We start from the raw sequence: 19,198 nt of genomic DNA on the forward strand, positions 1-19,198 counted from the left end.
AAAAGTAGGGGGGAAAGTTCTTCAATTTTAACTTACATCTCACAGTGGTTTTATTACAGTATTTTGTGTGTGTGATAATTTTCCAGGATTTGCTTGGAAGTATTTATAAAATCAACATCTGCAGAAAATGTTCTCTATTTCATCAGTTTCTCTTTGCCAAAGTTTAAATTCACAAGCTTTACTAAAATACCATTGGGTTAATAAAGAATAAGCTATTTTATGATAATATTGAAAGTGGTCCTCTATTTTGTTCACTCTTAATATTTCTCATTTCTAATTAGAACTATGGGAGTAGACAGAGGAGAAATTCAAACAATACACTGGATATACCCTATTCTTGGACTCCCTCAGGCGTCACATCCTAAATCTTCTGAGGGTAGGTATGCATATTTTAGAGTCAGAAAACATCAGAATTTGAAAGAACCTTAGTCTTAGACGTGTTCTAATCCCATCTCTTCTTTATTCGATGTCCAGGGAAAGTAAGTAGTGAAGTCACCAACCCTATTGGTAGGAGTGCTGGGACATAAACCTGCTCTCCCAACAAGTCCAATGATTTTTGCACAAAACCCGGTTTCCTGTTGTCATCCTGAACTAGATCTCTAAGAGTGCCAGGTACTTTTGTTCTGGGTCTCTATTAATATCATACTTCAGCTTCTGTGTAACTCTCAGTCCCATCCGAGAACTATGCTGTGGGGATGCTGATCCCTCTACTCTTAGTTGTTCCAAACACAAAACCTTTATGATATTCTCCAAAACCAGTCAGAATGTTCTGAAGTTTTCAGGGAAGTTTACTTTGCCAAGATATACACAACGTAATGTCCCTACCCTTAAATGCCTTTCTTTTTCTCAGTAGCCCCTTTTTTTCCCCACATACACCAGGATTCTCTGGAATTTCTGGGGTTGTTTTTTTTTTTTTTTTTCTTTCCTCAACACTCTTCTCACTTCTTTTGCATTCCTTGATTTTCCCATTTTCTTCCCAGGTTCAACCTAAGAAATGAAATTCCTCTTAGATAACCATATAGGAAAATTTAGTATCCCAACAACTGCTTATGAGGCTCCATGTGTACTTCTATATAACCAAGATGTGGTGAATTGCTTTGCAGAGCTAAGGGGTATCTAGTTTGGATCTCACACTTGAGCAACACGGAGGAGTTAAAAGAAATCTCAAAATTTTGCTCTTTCCTTTTCCCTTTGATGCCAATCTTTGCAAGTAAAAAGGAGTTAGACTTCCATTGACATAATGTCACCACACTTAGAAAGAAGAGAAATTACTAAGTTATGCTTGTAAACAAAGCATTTCCCTAGATACAGTGGTTTTAAAGGAAGGCTGAGACTACATATTTCCTTATGTAGTTTAATTTTAATTGGAGTAAAAATTCACATTATAGAAGTACTTGTGACAATAAATGTCATTTGTTTTACTTAAAGTATCTTTACTCTTGAGTTAAAAAAATTATCAACAAGTACATAGATATTTCAAATGTACTAAATTATCCTCAGAATGCTTCACAAATGTGCTAAAATGTTTATCTTACTTTTTCTAGAAAACAGTTGACTATATATTTTCCATAGAGCCGAACCGTTTAAAGTTTATAATACAGAGACATCTGGTCAAAGTGATATAATAAAGCCTAGACATTGCTCTGTTGGAATTCTAATAGTAAGGATGCTCCTGTTTATTGCAGTCTTGTTTTTCCCAGATTAAAGATTTAAAGCAGAATTTTTCAGTCTAAAACAAAGCCCATAAGAACATAAAAACAAAAATTTCTTACACATTTTTCTTCAAAGAAAGTTCAACATGCTCCAGGGCCTTTTCCATTAAGTCATTTTTCTTAGTAATTACTTGATTTTTTTTTTCCTGTTAGCTACATAGTTTAATAAATTGTCATAAGACATAGGATTGTAACAATATGTGGCACAATGTGGGAGACATGTTGATAATCAGTGGTTGTTAATATTGGTTTTTTTCCGCTTATTTTGGCTTTTCTTATGTTTATTTCCCTCCGTACATTTAAGGTACCACAGGACTCCTTTTCCTAGTTCTAAATTCTTCAAAGTGTCATTGTAATTCATGGGCATTTATAGTGCCCTCCTGTGTTAATGCTGGGTGCTGCTGGGAATGCACTTGGGAATGGAACTGTGTTAGTTAGGATTTTTTTTTTTTTAATTACATATGATAGACAATATATTTTAAACAAATTTAAGCAAAATGGCCCTGAGTTTTGGCTAGAGAAACACATAATGAAAAGTTCAGGAGTGGAGCTGACTTCAGACTCTGCGTGATCCAGGCTCAAACAGTCAGCACCTGGTTTCTCTCTCCTGTGGCTTCTTTTGCTCTGTGTTACTGCAATTCCTAGCTGAGCTCTCTTTCAGCATGGCAAGATAGCAGCAGCTCCAATTCCACATCTCTTCAGGTTCGTGTCCAGGATTCACTTTGGATGGTATGATTCAAGTGCCTCTAGCCCCTTTGCTGATGCCAGGGGAACTGGCCTATCTATTGACCTTACAGAAGTGAGTTCTATAAATAGCCTATGTTACATTAGCACAGCCTAGTAATAAAAGCAGTGTTTTAAAATAGATTGTGTGTTAGTTATTAACTCATTTTACCAAGTCTAAAGTATATGCTGGTAATTATTTTTACCTACAAATGCCCTTGAGATACAAGAGGGTATAATTTTATGCATACGTATTATTTACTTTCTGTACAGTCCATTCTCTGTTCTTTATTTAATAACTCATCAGATATAACCTATTGCTTTCGATGCTCAACTGTATCATTGTTGAAGTTTATAATTTTTTTTCTTTTGCATGTATTTATCACTCAGGTTATTCTCAAACCCAGGATATTTTTGTTGTTCTGTGAGCCATGTTTTCACTTTGTGCTTTTTTACCTACCACTGCCCATTGGGGCAGATAATTGGAAGAGGACTACACTATCTGTCACAGTGTAAATACAATGAAAAGTGAATCCATTCTGACTGAGTGATCCTTGTGTTGCCAAGACACTAATTGCCTAAAGACTTATAGGACAAGACCACTGGCATAATGCTAATTGTAACTTTGATCACACTAATCTCTAATTTAATGCTGTAAGACTGGAGTTAATTATTACCAGAAAAGCTTGTACATTTTTTCCTAGCCATTTTAACCAGAATTTTCAATATAAAGTTTTAAATTTAGAATTAAAAAATAAACTTATAATATTTTTATACTGTAAATATCATATGTATTGCAAAAACAGATAAATCTGAGGACATCATCTAATTTTGTAGTTTATGTGAATATGTTATTACTGATGTCCCAAAAACATAGCATACTACATTCAAAAAACTGTTTGCATATTATGATTCTCTTTTTTTGTCTTCAGTGTGCATTTGACTTGATAAAAGTATAACATTTAATATATTTAGGAGAAATAATATTCTTATTTATGTGGATTCCAGTACACCAGGCCCCCTTTTATTATAGAGCTGAGGCCAAAGGAATACATTAATATTTCTTTATACAATTCTGAATTGTACATAGAAACAATAGTTTGATTTCTAACAAGATTACTGACAACTTCTCCTACACTGACATAGGAAAATATTGGAATTTGATGCATATATAAATATATAAATGTTTAATTCTGTCCATAAATTAATATATAATTACATTTAACCTTAATTTTAAAGAATTCATTACTATTTTATTGTTAATTGTTAAAAAATGTGCATTTTATAAATTTAAGGGTAATTCAAAAATGAAAAATTAAAATATTTTATTAAATTATTTAAATGTGAATTTTAAGTTGCATGTGAATACATTTTGATTCTAATAGGAAATATTTTAAAATATTATTACAAAATAAGTGCTACAGAACTTATTCTTTAAAATTGTTTGAAGGCATTTATTATAGTATTAGTATAAAAGTAGTGATTCTTATCACCACAATGAACATACAGATTTTAAAAGGGGAGAAAATCACATGTCCACAATTGCCACTTGAGTTATTTACATAACTATATCAGTTTTGGAATCAAATTTCTACATCCTAATATAATATTTTATAGACTAGTATATATCTTATAGATTTATCTTTTACCATACTATTTTTACACATTCTTTAATATTCATATTTGCTTCCGTAATGTCAAAGAATGTGTGTATAATGTGAATGTGGGTGTCTGTTAAGGCCAGATGCAGTAACAAGGCAAAGCATACCAAAGGAAGTTTTATTTTTCATGATGTAGTTCATTTTTCTCTATCTCAAGCATGATCATATAACCTAACAGTCAAATTAACTAGAAATATTTCTCTTTTGTAGTTGTCATTACATGTCAGCCCAGGAAGCGAGTAGAAGAGAAGGTGGAAGTCATGCTGACTGGTGATTTTTTTTGGATAAAATCCAACCCCAAAACAGATTTTTTAATGATTCCAAAAAGGAAGTTCAGATATTTCTTATGAAGATTTACATGGTAAGAGAACCACATTTATGGATATAAAAAATGATAATAAATACACGGTCAGTTTCCTTGAATTGCAGGTTGCTGATTTCTCATGAAGATCTATGCCCATTGAAGTTTCATTTACAATATAAATTCAAATAGTGCTTAAGAAGTCCACTGTTGTTATGTTTGTTGTCTTCACATAGTAGTTAGTTCAAAAATGGCAACAGTTATGATTATTCCTGGATTTATAAAACATATGTTGTAATTCTTTCAACAGGGAAAGGAGAGAAAACTGTAGTAACTATAATATCCACAATCCTTTAGTTTTAATTTCTTCTTTTACTCTGTCTTCTGATTTAAGGAATATGATTGAAGTCATGACTTGCAGTTTTAAATTTAGAAACAAAACCTTTAATAAATTGTTTCTTATTTAAAGAAATGGAAAAATCGGCACAAATTAGATATAATACCCAAATAAACTTTGTATAATAAAGTTTATTACATGCATTTACTGTATATTTCAGCTTTCTATATAAAAATTTGCTATCTCATTTTTAATAATCAAAATAACTTAAAATGTTACCTAATTTTCCAATTATGTGGTGTATCACTTGAAATAAAGAATATGGCACCAAGTGATGTCAGCAACATGGCAGAGTAGGGACCCCTGGACCTTCCTTCCACCCACAAAGACACCAATTCAGCAACAACTTATAGACAAATTTCATTTGTGAGACAACAGAAACTAACTGAAAGGCTCCTGCACCTCTGGTGAATGCGAAACCAAACTCACCAGAGCCTGTAGTGAGATTTAAGACTCCCTCTTGCTATAGATCCTGCCCCCGGCACAGGGTCTTCTTGTGATTTTGGTTTTGGCAATGATTTCATGGATATAAAACCAAAAAGTGCAGACAGCAAAAACAAAAATAAGTGGGACTACATCAAACTCAAAAGCTTATTTACATCAAAGGAAATACTCAATAACAAGGTAAAAAGGCAACCCATAGAATGGGAGAAAATATTTGCAGATCGTGTATCTAATAAGGGTTTAATATAAAAAAAGTAAGGAATTTTATAACTCAATAATAAAAGAAAATTAGTAAGCTGATTCAAAAATAGGCTAAAAAATTGAATAGACATTTCTCCAAAAAGACATGTAAATGACCAATAGCTGTATGAAAAAATGGTCAATATCACTAATCATCAGGGGTAAATATAAATCAAAACCACAATGAGATATCACCTCACACCTGTGGGAACGGCTATTATCTAAAAAACAAACAAAACAGAAAATAAGTGCTGGCAAGGATGTGGGAAAATTTGAGCCCTTATATACTGTTGGTGTGCAATGCAAAATTGGTGTTAGAATGCTAAATGGTTTAGCTGTTGTGGAAAGCAGCATGAAAGCTTCTCATAAAATTAAAAACAGAACTACCATATGATTCAGCAATAACACTTCTGGGCATTTATCCAAAATAATTGAAATTAGAATCTTGAAGAGATATCTGTACTTCTACGTTCATTGCAACATTATTCACAATGGCTAAGATATGGAAACAACCTAAATGTCCTTTGACAGATAAATGGATAAAGAAAATGTGGTGTGAGAAGATATAACAACCACAATTACTTGAAGTTGATAGGACAAGCAAACAGAAAGGACATTGTTGTGGGGGAGGGGGGAGGGAGAAGGGAGGGAGGTTTTGGTGATGGGGAGCAATAAATAAATAAATAAATAATCCTTGAGAAAGGAAAAAAAAAAAGAAAAGAAAATGTGCTGTGTGTGTGTGTATTCCATATATATATATGAAATGGAATACTATTCAACCTTAGAAAAGAAGGAAATTCTATAATATGTGACAAAATGAATGAACCTGGAGGACATCATGCCAAGAGAAATAAGCCAGTCACACAAAGACAAATGCTGCATTATACCACTTACATGATAAATTTAAAGTAGCAAAAATTTTACAAGCAGAGAGTGAAATAGTTGTTGCCAGGGTCTGGAGGAAAAGAGAAGTAGGGAGCTGTTTTCTAATGGGTATAAAGTTTCAGTTGTGAAAAATGAATAAGTTCTAGAGATCTGTTGTACAGCATAATGCCTATAGTTAACAATATTGTATTGTGTACTTAAAAAATTTCTTAAGACGGTAATATTTCATGTTACATTAAGTGTAAAAAAAGGTAAAGAAATGCTTATATATACTAAGCATTTTAATATGTTTTCTCTACCTTAAATCACCTAAGTTGTATTGTCAGGTTGCAAACTAAAAACAATTATAATTTTGATCATATAAACCGACTAAAAATTATTACCTGAAAAATTCCACCTCCGTGTAGATAATCAGGGTCTTTAAGAAAGCTGCCAACATCATACTGGGAACATTGAAAGTCATATTAGGAAAACAATCTCTCAAATAGCTCTTGAAAATACACATTTCGATATAGTTCTTATTTTAATGTTTCATTACTTTTCATAAATAAAAGAATAGTTAATATTGAAAATAACTAAATGGAAGGTTTTCAGGCCTATCTCCACCCATCGTTCTCTCTAAAATGCCTGTTTTCTCTGCTCAATGCTACCAAATCCAACAAGCTCATCTATTTTTTGGCTAAATACATTTTAATTTGTGAATCTTCTTTTTTGTTCTCCTAGAGTATGTCCTGCTATACAGAAGTACAATAATCTAATCCCCTCTCAATTTTAATATTTTTCTTTCTCTATGGTACCTGAATATTTGATGAAATGAGTTGACCTTGTCTTCTCCTTAAAGGCATGTGGCAATAACTTGGTGTCTTTTCTTGCCCTTATTCCAAGGGTATAACCAGCTTGTCTTCGATCTCTGTAAGTCTTTCTGCTTGCTCCTTCCTTCCCACCAATTACTTTATGAAGGGACAAGTCTGACCAGAAAGTCTGAATACTATTTTAGACTTTAGTATATGCCAAAGCAAATGAACATCTTTTCCCCTAGTGTGTAACTTAATTACATTTTACACTGCACATTAAATAGTGTCCAAAAAAGTCAGGTTTACCATTCTGTTTTGTACTTTTTATCTCTTAAATCCCTTATGGTAGAAATTAAAGCACTATACTTTGCAGCTTGGACTCTGAGTGATAATTAATCACACCCTTGCCTTCCCTCAACCTAGTTTAAAAGCAACAGAGAAGCAGATGTAGAAATGAGGCATATATAAATCAAAATGTCAGGTTTATTAATTAGAAAGGTGAATTGGAAAGTGACTTTGAACTATGGACTTATACAGCTTATTAATACCTTCCACCTAAATTGAATGCATTGGTGCCAAACTGGCCAGCTGTAGACTCCCTACAGCGACAAACCGCCTGTTCATGAAGGAGGAGAAGAAAGTATGAATCCTGATTCAAGACATTGGAAAAGAAAGAAAAGGGTCTGCTCATCTGCTCGTCTTTCTTTCCCTCACTCTAGTAAATAGATCAGATATGTTTCTTTTCCTCCCATGGCAAGTCATGATGAGGGAGGCAGATTGAAACTGAGCTTATTTTCCTCCTGTGCTTTTCCCTTCTCGGGAGTGAATAGACCTCCCTATGTAAACCTGATAGGTAGGCGATGAGAACCCCCAACGTTTCCTTTTCATTATCCTCTCTTTATTTTCATCATATTCTTTCCCTCAGTTCAATAAAACTCTCAAGTCTCATTAATTGGAAATGTGAGGACCTCTCTGCTCTCTCTACCCTGACTCCTCACACATATCATTAAATTAACCAGATTGATCACTTTTTTATCTTTATCATTGGATAAAAATGTATCAAACATCTTCACTGTTGCATATTATGCTTAGCCCCAGAGCTGCCAAAATTAACAAGACACAGACCCTGTTGTTAAGGGGTTCAAACAACATCTATTTAGCATGTTATATTTATGTACCTGTACTATTTAAATTAATCAATATTGCCCTACTAGGATACTATTATATTTGGATTTTTAGATTGTTTTGCAATGTTACTTCTATAAGATTACAGATCATTCTCTGTCGGCAGGATTTTCCCTATAATTCTATTTTTTCTATGAAAGCAGCTCATTGTCCATGCATTCTTTGTGTGTTTCTAGGGATTAGTTAGTGACTTTCTCTGTGGTACTTTTTGTCTGGGAGTAGTTTTACCATCCAACTGCATATCAGACTCAGGCCACTTCTTTTTATTTCCCAGGTGTTCTGTAGCTCAAGGCTGTTGTTCTTTGATGACCCTGTTGTCTTATGTGTGTCTGATTTGCTGATTTGTGGGTCACACTGGTCTCATTTCACCCTAAGCCAGTCATTTCACTGTGTCTTGTTTGCATATTGTATGTAAACTTCCATGTAGGGTTTATTTTATAGTCGCAAACACCTCCTGAGAAACCTATCTTTTGTCCTCTTGTGACCCCACATTGACCTCCAGTCCTTGGCCTTTTGCTCTGTTACTATTCACTTTGTTTTCTCTGATCAATTCGCTCCATCAAGACTTCTGTCTTACCCACTCTAATAGGACTGTGCTTTCAAAGATTGCCAACCTTATGCAGTTTGCCTGATGCAATGGATATAAAATTTGTGCTCTGAGATTACTCTACCTGTCAGCAGCATTTACCAGTTGATCAAGTTGAAGTACTTTCTGTTCTTGGCTTTAATGACAACCTTATTAATTTATTATCTCAGTCACTGTCCCTTCTTCATTGCTGTTGCTTGCTCCTCTTCCTCTGACCAGCATCTAAATGTTTGAGCGTCCCAGGGCCCTTCCCTGAAGGCCATTATTTTCCTATACACAGGTTATGTCCTGCTCACTTCCAGACAATTATGCTAATTGTGCCATATGATAAGCCTGCCATACCCCAGGTGGTAAACTGTGAAGTCAGACAGCTTGAGTTCTTTCATTAATAGGACCTTGTGAAAATTATTTTGCCTCACTGTAAACTCAGTTTCTTTAACTTTAATGTGGAAATAATAATGATAACTATTTTTTTGATGTTTTGAGGATTAAATGTGTATAAAATGCATTTAGAATCCTTAGAAAATTCATGGGTCTCAAAGAGTGTTCCATAACTGATAGATATCACCATTATTATCATTTAAAGCTCTAGCTGGATATTATGTGATAGTGATGTACTAGAAGGCCCATCTCCAATCACTGACAAATGATGTTTTGAAATGGAAGCATAATCCTCTCAGTGACATTCAGTGGGTTTTTTCAGCATTACACAAAATAAATTACACACAAAAAAAATGTGCAAAAAATATGTTGCCTATATCTTCGATAGAGTCTGAAATTGGATGCTAATCACTAATTGCCTCCCGTTATTCTCACAAGTCCCAAATTCTCAATACCCCCTGCATAATCTCACTCTTGCCTGTCTTGCGCACTTAATCTTTTGACAAGTTCCTTCCACTCCCTCTGCTCCACCCACACAAGTTCTTCCTTAAATGGGCCAAGCTAGTTTCCACTGTGAGCAACTCCCACAGGTTGCTGCAATGAGTGGAAGGAGTTTTCTCTCTCTCTCTCTCTCTCTCTCTCTCTCTCTATATATATATATATATATATATATATATATACCCAGCTAAACTTTACTCACTCTTCAGTTTTGGTGTATTGGTTTCTTCCTTCAGTATCCTTAACAATCAGTTTCCCAGGGCTATGCTCTCATAGCATCCTTTAGTTTTCCATAGTAGCAGTTACTGCAGTAATAATTTTAAAACTAGTTGTGACGTTGGCTGTTTATTGCCAGTTTCCTCCTCCTGATCAAAGCTCCACACATTTCATTTCAATGAAAGCTCTCAATAAATATTTGCTGAATGAATAAATTAATTAAAATATAAATGATAAGAAAAAATGTGTGTTTTAAAGTATGTTTAGGTGTTGGCTATGGAAACAAAATTATCTACACCACTTTTATCAATTTAGCCATAGCTAGAAATATTGAGATGAAATCGACAGGTCTTCATTAGCAGTTCATAAAAACCTTCAGAGAATGGGAGACAATTGTCAATGGGAGGTGCTTTGAGAAAATGGCATGATAATTAATATATATTGTAAGATAAAAAACAGTCTATTTTGAGCTGATAAGAACTTAACTTCAATCACATACAAAAACACTTTCACTCCCTCCAAGCATACTTTAGGTTATTGATGTTAGAATCCACTTCTTTTTTTCAATTGTGTATTTGTTCACCAAGTTTTGTGGATACAGTTATTCTAAATCCTTTGGTCTTTAATTTTTATACTAGGATCAACATTGACTTATGCACCACTATTATAGTATCACATTATTCTGCATTTGTATATATATATGTTTACCTCTACCAGTGAGCTTTATACTTTCACATGCTTTCATGTTGCTGCTGAGAATCTTTTCATTTCAACTTGAAGAACTCCACATTGGTACTTTTTGTAAGGCAGGTCTAGTAATAACAAACTCCCTAATTTTTAGTTTGCCTGAGAAAGTCTTTATTTCTCCCTCATTTTTAAAGGTTTGTTTTGCCAGTTATAGTATTCTTGGTTGGCATTCTTTTTCCTTTCAGCACTTGCATATGCCATCCCACTCCTTCCTGGACTATAAAGTTTCTGCTGAGAAATCCATTGATAGCCTTATGAACTTTCCCATGTATGTGATGAGTCAATTTTCTCTTGCTGCTTTCAAAATTCTCTCTTTGTCTTTGACTTTTGACAGTTTAACTATAATGTGTCTCAGTGTATGCTGAGGTCTATAGGCAGGCCTGGGGCCCGGGTCTATGGGACTGGGCCTTGTGCTAGGGTCCATGGCAAAGTTGAATGCTCACTTTGGTCTTTCCTTCCCCCATTTAAAACTCCTGAACTGAGAGAATATCTCCTAGCACTGGACTGCACAAGCTGAATTCCAGAGTTTTCCTGAAGGTATTTTCATCTGTGGATGGTTGTCAAATTGGTGTCTCTGTGGGGGGACAAGGATTGGAACTAACTATTCACTATTTTGACCTCACCCACTCCCTCAAATGTCTTTTTAAGGATTTTCTAGAAAATCACCAAATTTGCTTCCCACACCAAATTTGTTAACAGTAGTTTGGAGAACGGTTGACTTGTAGTTTTGAAGTTGCAATGTGTATTATGAGAAAATATATTTATTTAAACACATTCTTTACAAATCTGCATTTATTCTTTTAAAGTTATTAGCTATGTTTATCATAAGAGATTAATTTTATTCAATTAGCAGATAATATTAACTTGCAATGGTCTAACTGACATAGCTCTTATCAACTCAATCTACATAAAAAGGACTGCATAGATTCTCTCCAAATTAAAACCATAGCAAAAAGCATATTTCTTTATTGGTAATATGACTTTTCAAGTAAAATATACAGACTCTAACAGATCAGCTTTAAAACACAATACAGAATAATGGTTTTTCATGATTTTGTCAAACCTGATTCTTTCCCCCTCCCTTAGGAAATTTGACATACAGACAAGAGTGATATGTGTAGTTTGAAAAATATACTCACATGGTTCCTACTTAGCTGACTCCTTGCCTTCTGGTTGATAATCATCACTGTATTTTATGCCAGTGGTCCTTCTTATGAATGGAATTGTGATATCCATGGTGACAGATCCTTCCAGGGAGTTCATTGCTTCTGAAACTAAAATCAGCTTCTTATTCCTTAATTTCATTCTGACACCTCCATTTTGATAAAGGCTTCTATAATTAAGCATAACAGATGCATTTCTCAACTACATATATGATTTGTTCTTAAAACATTTTTTTTTTATTTTGTCAATATACATTGTTGTTGATTATTGTTGCCCCTTACCAAAACCTCCCTCCCTCCTCCCTCTCCTCCCTCCCCCCCAACAATGTCCTTTCTGTTTGCTTGTCGTATCAACTTCAAGTAATTGTAGTTGTTATATCTTCTCCCCCCCGTTTGCTTTTGTGTGTGTGTGTGTGTGAATTTATATATTAATTTTTAGCTCCCACCAATAAGTGAGAACATGTGCTATTTCTCTTTCTGTGCCTGACTCGTTTCACTTAATATAATTCTCTCAAGGTCCATCCATGTTGTTGCAAATGGCAGTATTTCATTCGTTTTTATAGCAATGGAATACTACTCCGCTTTAAAACATTTTTAAAGTGTTATTTGAATGCAATGGAAATTTTCTTTCCCATAAAACACTAGAAAATTCTTCAATGTTATTTTCTCGGTATGTATTATGACTTCATATGAGATATTTCTATATTCCTTTCTCAGAACAAACAGACATATTATATGTAGACATACTGATTTTGCTATATCAAAGAATGGTTATTGATAGGAACAAAAATGTCTTATTTTGTCAACATGATGAACACCAGCAGTTTAGGAAGGCAGGGATTTATTTTTATGTGTGGAAAAAGAAAAGAGAGAGAGAGATCTTCTGAGGGTGTAGGTCAGTCTGTTACATTTTTCATAATAAGGTTTGGTGAGGTATCATTAAATGTGACTTGGGCTTGTTATAGCCAAGCTATTTTTCATTTTAGTAGCACAAATTAAAATCAACTGCATTTAAAAAGTGGTCTGGTGCCTGTTAGGATTGCTTACAGAAAGGTGGCCATCAACTCTGAATTAAAATAATTATATCCAAGGATCACTTTTATCTTTATACATTAGACACAGACTTCAGAAATTAGCTCAGCTGTCGACCAGGTCATGTCATGATTCTCTCTCTCTTCCATGACCCACATGTAATGAACTTCATGATTTGTGCTTTGGCCTACTTACATGTAAAGGAAGTGTAATTTTAATTCATGTTTTACCATTTGTCTTCATGCTAGTCCTGGATTTAAGATATTTTTTATGTGCAGTGGACAAAACTCTACTGTTACTTTCCTTTGGTAATCTACTGGTTAAGAAAATATTTTTAACCATATCATATACAATGCTCTAGGAATAAAATATGAAGAAAACTTTCTTTTATTAAAATATACCAGAAATTGAAAACACTGCTCTAATAGTTTGGGATGCAGTTTCAATATTGTTTAAACTTAATTCAAATCAAATTTTAAACTTCTTTATAAATTTCAAGTTTTTTGATGCATTTATTATATAGAGCAAATTATTTCTATTTTACAATTTCATTTGACATTTCTTGTTTCATAAACTTAAATTTTAGAAATTTAAGGATAGTGAAAATAGTCTTCTATGTTTATTTTTTCTACTGTTTACTTATTTACCTTTTATCAAAAATATACTGAGTATTAATACATAGCTGGTAATGCACTAAACATTATGAACACAAAGCTAAATAACACTTTCTCTACATTACCTGTGCATGGTTAGTGTTGACATATAAATGATATTCAATCTATGCATATTAATTAAATTGAAATATATTTTAATCTTGATTTTCTTAGATATGCCTAAAAATCATGAATTTGAATGTGAAATTCAATTTGAATCTGAAGTTATGAAGTCTAACTTGGAATCCTGTGTGGTTTTATATTTGATCAAAAAACGTTATAATATCCATGCTGAAATAATATCGTTGGTCTTCAATCTGGTATTTACACCAAAGAAACCATTGTGGTAAACCTGTTTCCTTCCTGTTTTTCTTTAAACAATATTAGTACCCTTTAAACTAAAAAAATGTTGACTTTTGTTTCCGTCTTTCAATATTTGGATTATATAACTTCTTGATACTGTTGAGAGAAACATTTTGGGCCAGATTATTTCTAGCTATGATAAGTTTTCTGATGAGAAAAAAAAATAGTCCAAGTGGTTGGAAATCTGAGATATCCTTTGAGAATTGTGACCTCCCTAAGGTGATTAGGGTATCATATTAAAAAGAGAGAACAATCTAATTTGTAACATCTTTAAAAAAATGATTTGATGCTGTACAATAGCAACATGTTTCTTAATGCTGCTTCTCAAGATCAATTCAAATGAAAAAAATGCTTAAACTATGTTCTACATAGCAACTGATTTTATTGCCTTTTACCATGAAAGACTATAACATTACACATTGCTTAGTAAGAGATGAGTGTGTCTGTGAGAATACTTGGCTTTGGATATCTATTCTCTGGGAACCTTCCTCCAGTGTCTTTATATCTCCTTTTTCGGCAGCTGATACTTAGGACTTACAAATACTATATGATATGTCACATCTGTAATAAGGCTTTATTTGTGTCTGAATACAAAGATACTGATCAAAACCACGATATATAGAAAGTGCAAAATACAGCCTGGCAAATAAAAAAATGAAAGTATTACTTATGTTTTTAATAATTTTAAAAGTTAAAATATGTACTGGATACAGCCCTGCATGTATTTAAAGTGCATATGGATATGTGGTACAATAATTAAAAGATACCAGGGTCATCTTCAGGAAGCAGTAATAAACATTGACATTGCCCCGTTTTATCTTTTCTGTCATTTTCATAGTTTTCTATGTTTATTGTTAGCATTTTTTTATATTTAGCTTTATATTATGTTAATTTAATGATATAGAAATTACCAGCAACAACTAGAAGGGGAATAATATTATCACTGGTGAATATGAGCAGAGTCAATGTGAATTTATACTCACTCAAAATATTGTGGATTTAGTATCCTGCTATAAAAACGAATGAAATACTGCCATTTGCAACAACATGGATGGACCTTGAGAGAATTATATTAAGTGAAACAAGTCAGGCACAGAAAGAGAAATACCACATGTTCTCACTTATTGGTGGGAGCTAAAAATTAATATATAAATTCACACACACACACACACACACACACACACACAAACGGGGGGGGAGAAGATATAACAACTACAATTATTTGAAGTTGATACGACAAGCAAACAGAAAGGACATTGTTGGGGGGGAGGGGGGGAGGGAGAAGGGAGGGAGGTTTTGGTGATGGGGAGCAATAATCAGCCACAATGTATATCGACAAAATAAAATTTAAAAAAAATAAAAATAAATAAAAAAAAATATTGTGGATTTAAAACTTTTTCATGAATATTTGGGAAACTGATTTAGAACAACTTCTTTGCATGATTCATAAATTTCTGTAAGTATTATGTGTTTTTCTGATGTAGTTTAACAATTCTGAGCCCACCCCTGCCCAAACAAAAGGCAGGAAGAGCACCTATGCTATCACAGAGAGGCACAGGGCAGGGAAGTGCCCTGGCCTTGGCCCCAACTCACCATACTTCTGCCTTCACAAGAGGCAGGAGGAGCACTGATGCCAAAACTGGGAGGCTCAGGACAGGGAAATACCCTGGCCTCAACCCATGCCAACAGATGCAGAAAGCAGGAAGAGCACCAATGCCACCACAGGGAGGTCCAGGACAGGGAATTACCCTGGGCCTGGCCTCAGCCCACCAAACCCCTACTAGCACAGGAGGCAAGAAGAATCCTTATGTGGTGACAGGGATGACCCAAGATGGTCCACAACAGCAGCCACCAGATTCCAACTGCACGAGGACAGCTTGGCACCACAGTAGCAGCCATGACCACTGCAGGTGGCCCACAACATATTCAACTGCATTGACATGAGGAGAGTCACCAGAGGAACCAAGAAAGAGAAGAGGAAGTCTTTTTTCTCAAAGTCCACTCCAGAGTAATAGAAGAAGCAACTAATGTACCAGATGATCATAAATTAATGTAGAGATACTAGAAATATGAAAAATAAGAAAACATGACATGGTAAAAGGAGTATAGTAATTCACAACTACCAGACCCTACAGAACAAGAAAGCTTTGAAATGACTAAAAAGGAATTCTGAATAACAATCTTACTGAAACTCAAGGACATAAGAGAATACTCAGACAACACAATGAAATGAGGAAAAATATCCAGGATATGAAGGAGGAAATTTACAAAGAGTTTAATACTTTATAAAAGAATGCAGCAGACCTCCTGGAACTGAAGGATTCATTCAATGAAATAAAAAAAAATCCAACTGAGAGCTTAAGCAGCATATTAGAGCAAGCAGAAGAAAGAATTTCTGATCCTTCAGATGGTCTTTGTGAAATAACCCAGGTAGACAAAATAAAAGAAAAACAGAATTTAAAAAAAAGAGGAAATTCTAAGAGAAATAGCAGACAAGCATAAGCGCATAAACATCTGAATCATAGCAGTTCCACATGGGAAGGAGAAAGAAAATGAAAATCTATTCAATGAAATAATAACAGAAAAATTCCCAAGTATAGGGAGAGACATAGAACTTCAAATCCAGGAAGATCAAAGTTCCCCAAACAGATTCAATACAAAAAGATCCTCTCTGACATACGTTATAGTCAAACTGGCAAAGCTCAAAGACAAGGAGAGAATCTTTAAAGTGGCAAGAGAAAAGCAGCAAGTCACTTATAATTATCAGACTAACAGCAGACCTCTCAACTAAAACTCTATAGGCAAGAAGAAAATGGGATGGCATATGCAAAATACTAAAAGAAAAAAACAGCCAGTCAAGAGTACTATACATAACAAGGATATCCTTCAGAAATGAGGGGAAAAGAGTACATTTCCCAGACAAACAAAAGCTGTGGGATTTCACAACCACATAAACAACCCTGTAATAAATTCTCAATGGATTCCCACATCTGGAATCCAAAAAATAATCACTACCACAAACACATAAGAAAATACAAAACCCACTGCTAAAACACAAATGTGAATGAAAAAGAAAAAGGAAATTAAATCTTACCACATCAAAAAAAAAAAAACATCAAACACTGAGGATGAATAATAAAAGTGGTAGAAAAGAACAAAAGACATTTAAACAAAAGTGATAAAATGCCAAGAGATGGCAATACCTCTTAATAAAATGCTAAATGTAAATAGATTAAACACTTCATTCAAAAGACACAGACTGACTGGATTAAAAAGCTAGACCCAACTATATGCTGTCTTCAAAAGACTCACCCCCTTGTAAAGATACACACACCCTAAAAGTGAAAAGATGGAAAGAGATATACCATGCAGATGGAAACCCAAAAGGAGCAAGAGTAGCTATTTTTATATAAGATAAAATGAACTTTAAATCAAAAACCATAAAAAGAGACAAAGAAGGACGCTATATAATAATAAAGAGTTCTATCGAGCAGGAAAACATAACAATCATAAATATGTATGCACCCGACACCAGAACACACTGATATATAAAGAAACACTATTAGACCTTAACAAAGAAATAGACTCCAATACAATAATCGGAGGGGCCTGAACACCCTTCTCTCAGGACTGGACAGATCACCCAGGCAACAAATCAATAGAGAAACCCAGGATATAACTATACCTTAGACCAATTGGACTTGGCAGATATATCTATAGAACATTTCATACAACCACTGCAGAATATTCTTCTCATCAGCACATGGAAGATTCTCATGGATAGAAAATGTTAGGTCACAAATCAAGTCTCAGCAAATTTAAAATAATTGAAATCATTTCAAATATCTTTTCAGACCACAAAGGAATAAAACTGGAAATCAATAATAGGCAAAATTCTGGAAACTACTCAAGCACATGGAAACTGAACTACAAACTCCTGAATGACCTATGGGTCCAATTAGTAATTAAAGAGCAAATCATAAAATTTCTTGAAACTAATGAAAATAAAGACACATCATAGCAAAACCTACGGGATACTAAAAAAGAAAGTGGGAAGTTTATTACAATGAATGCTTACACCAAAAGAACAGAGAGATTTCAAATAAATTACCTAACACTACACCTCAAAGAACTAGAAAAACAACAACAATTCAGTTCCAAAAATAGTAGATAGAAACAAATAATTAAGATCAGAGCAGAACTAATTAAAATAGAGACCCAGAAAATGATACAAAAGACCAATGAAAGGAAAAGTTCGTTTTCAGAGATGATAAATAAATAGACAAACTATTAGCTGGGTTAACAATAAATAAATAAATAAATAAAAAGAAGACTGAATACCCAAATAAAAAAATCAGAAATGAAAAAGTAGACATTACAGCTAATACCACAGAAATAAAAAGAATCATTAGAGACTATTACAAACAACTATACATCCACAAATTTGCAAATCTGGAGGAAATAGATGAATTTCTGGACACATACATACTACCAAGACTGAACCAAAAAGAAACAGAAAACCTGAACAGACCAGCAACAAGCAATGAGAATGAAGAAGTAACCAGCAGTCTCATAACAAAGGAAAGCCCAGGACCAGGTAGCTTTACTGCTAAATTCTAACAAACTCTTAAAGAAGAATTAATACCATTTCTCTTCAAACTATTCCAAGAAACTGAGACAGAGGTCACTCTCACAAAACTCCTTCTACGAGGCCAGCAACATCTTGATAACAAAACCACACAAAGATACAACAAAAAAGAAAGCTATAGGCCAATATCTCTGATGAAAATAGATGCAAAAATCTTCAAAAAATACTGGCAGTCAGAATAAAGCAACACATCAAAAAAATTATACACCATATTCAAGTGGGATTCATCCCAGAGATGCAAGGATGGTTCAGTATCTGCAAGTCAACAAATGTGATACGCCACATCAACAAAATCAAGCAAAAAGCCATATGATTATCTCTATAGATGCAGAAAAAGCATTTGACAAAATTCAACATTTCTTCATGATAAAGACTCTCAAATTAAGCAATATCATCCTGAAAAAAAACAGCTTTCATCTTTTCTCCTAAGAATAGGAGTATGAAAAGGATGCCCACTCTCATCACTCCTATTTAGCATAGTATTGGATGTAGTAGCCACAGCAATCAGGCAAGACAAAGAAAGAAATGGCATCCACATTGGAAAGGATGAAGTCAAACTGTCCCTAGTT

General features: G+C 34.0%; 1 protein-coding gene across 1 annotated transcript in view; it reads left to right on the forward strand.

Annotated features, from left to right (window-relative positions):
* Positions 1–19,198, forward strand: part of LOC134367978 (cilia- and flagella-associated protein 47-like) — a 1,412,159-nt gene that overhangs the window by 1,349,039 nt on the left and 43,922 nt on the right. Inside the window, 3 exon segments of the mRNA XM_063084614.1 lie at positions 282–376; positions 4,307–4,366; positions 13,793–13,964. Coding sequence (XP_062940684.1) covers positions 282–376; positions 4,307–4,366; positions 13,793–13,964 — 327 coding nt within the window.

The sequence above is a fragment of the Cynocephalus volans genome, chromosome X (genome assembly GCF_027409185.1).
Source record: "Cynocephalus volans isolate mCynVol1 chromosome X, mCynVol1.pri, whole genome shotgun sequence".
NCBI classification, from domain to species: domain Eukaryota; kingdom Metazoa; phylum Chordata; class Mammalia; order Dermoptera; family Cynocephalidae; genus Cynocephalus; species Cynocephalus volans.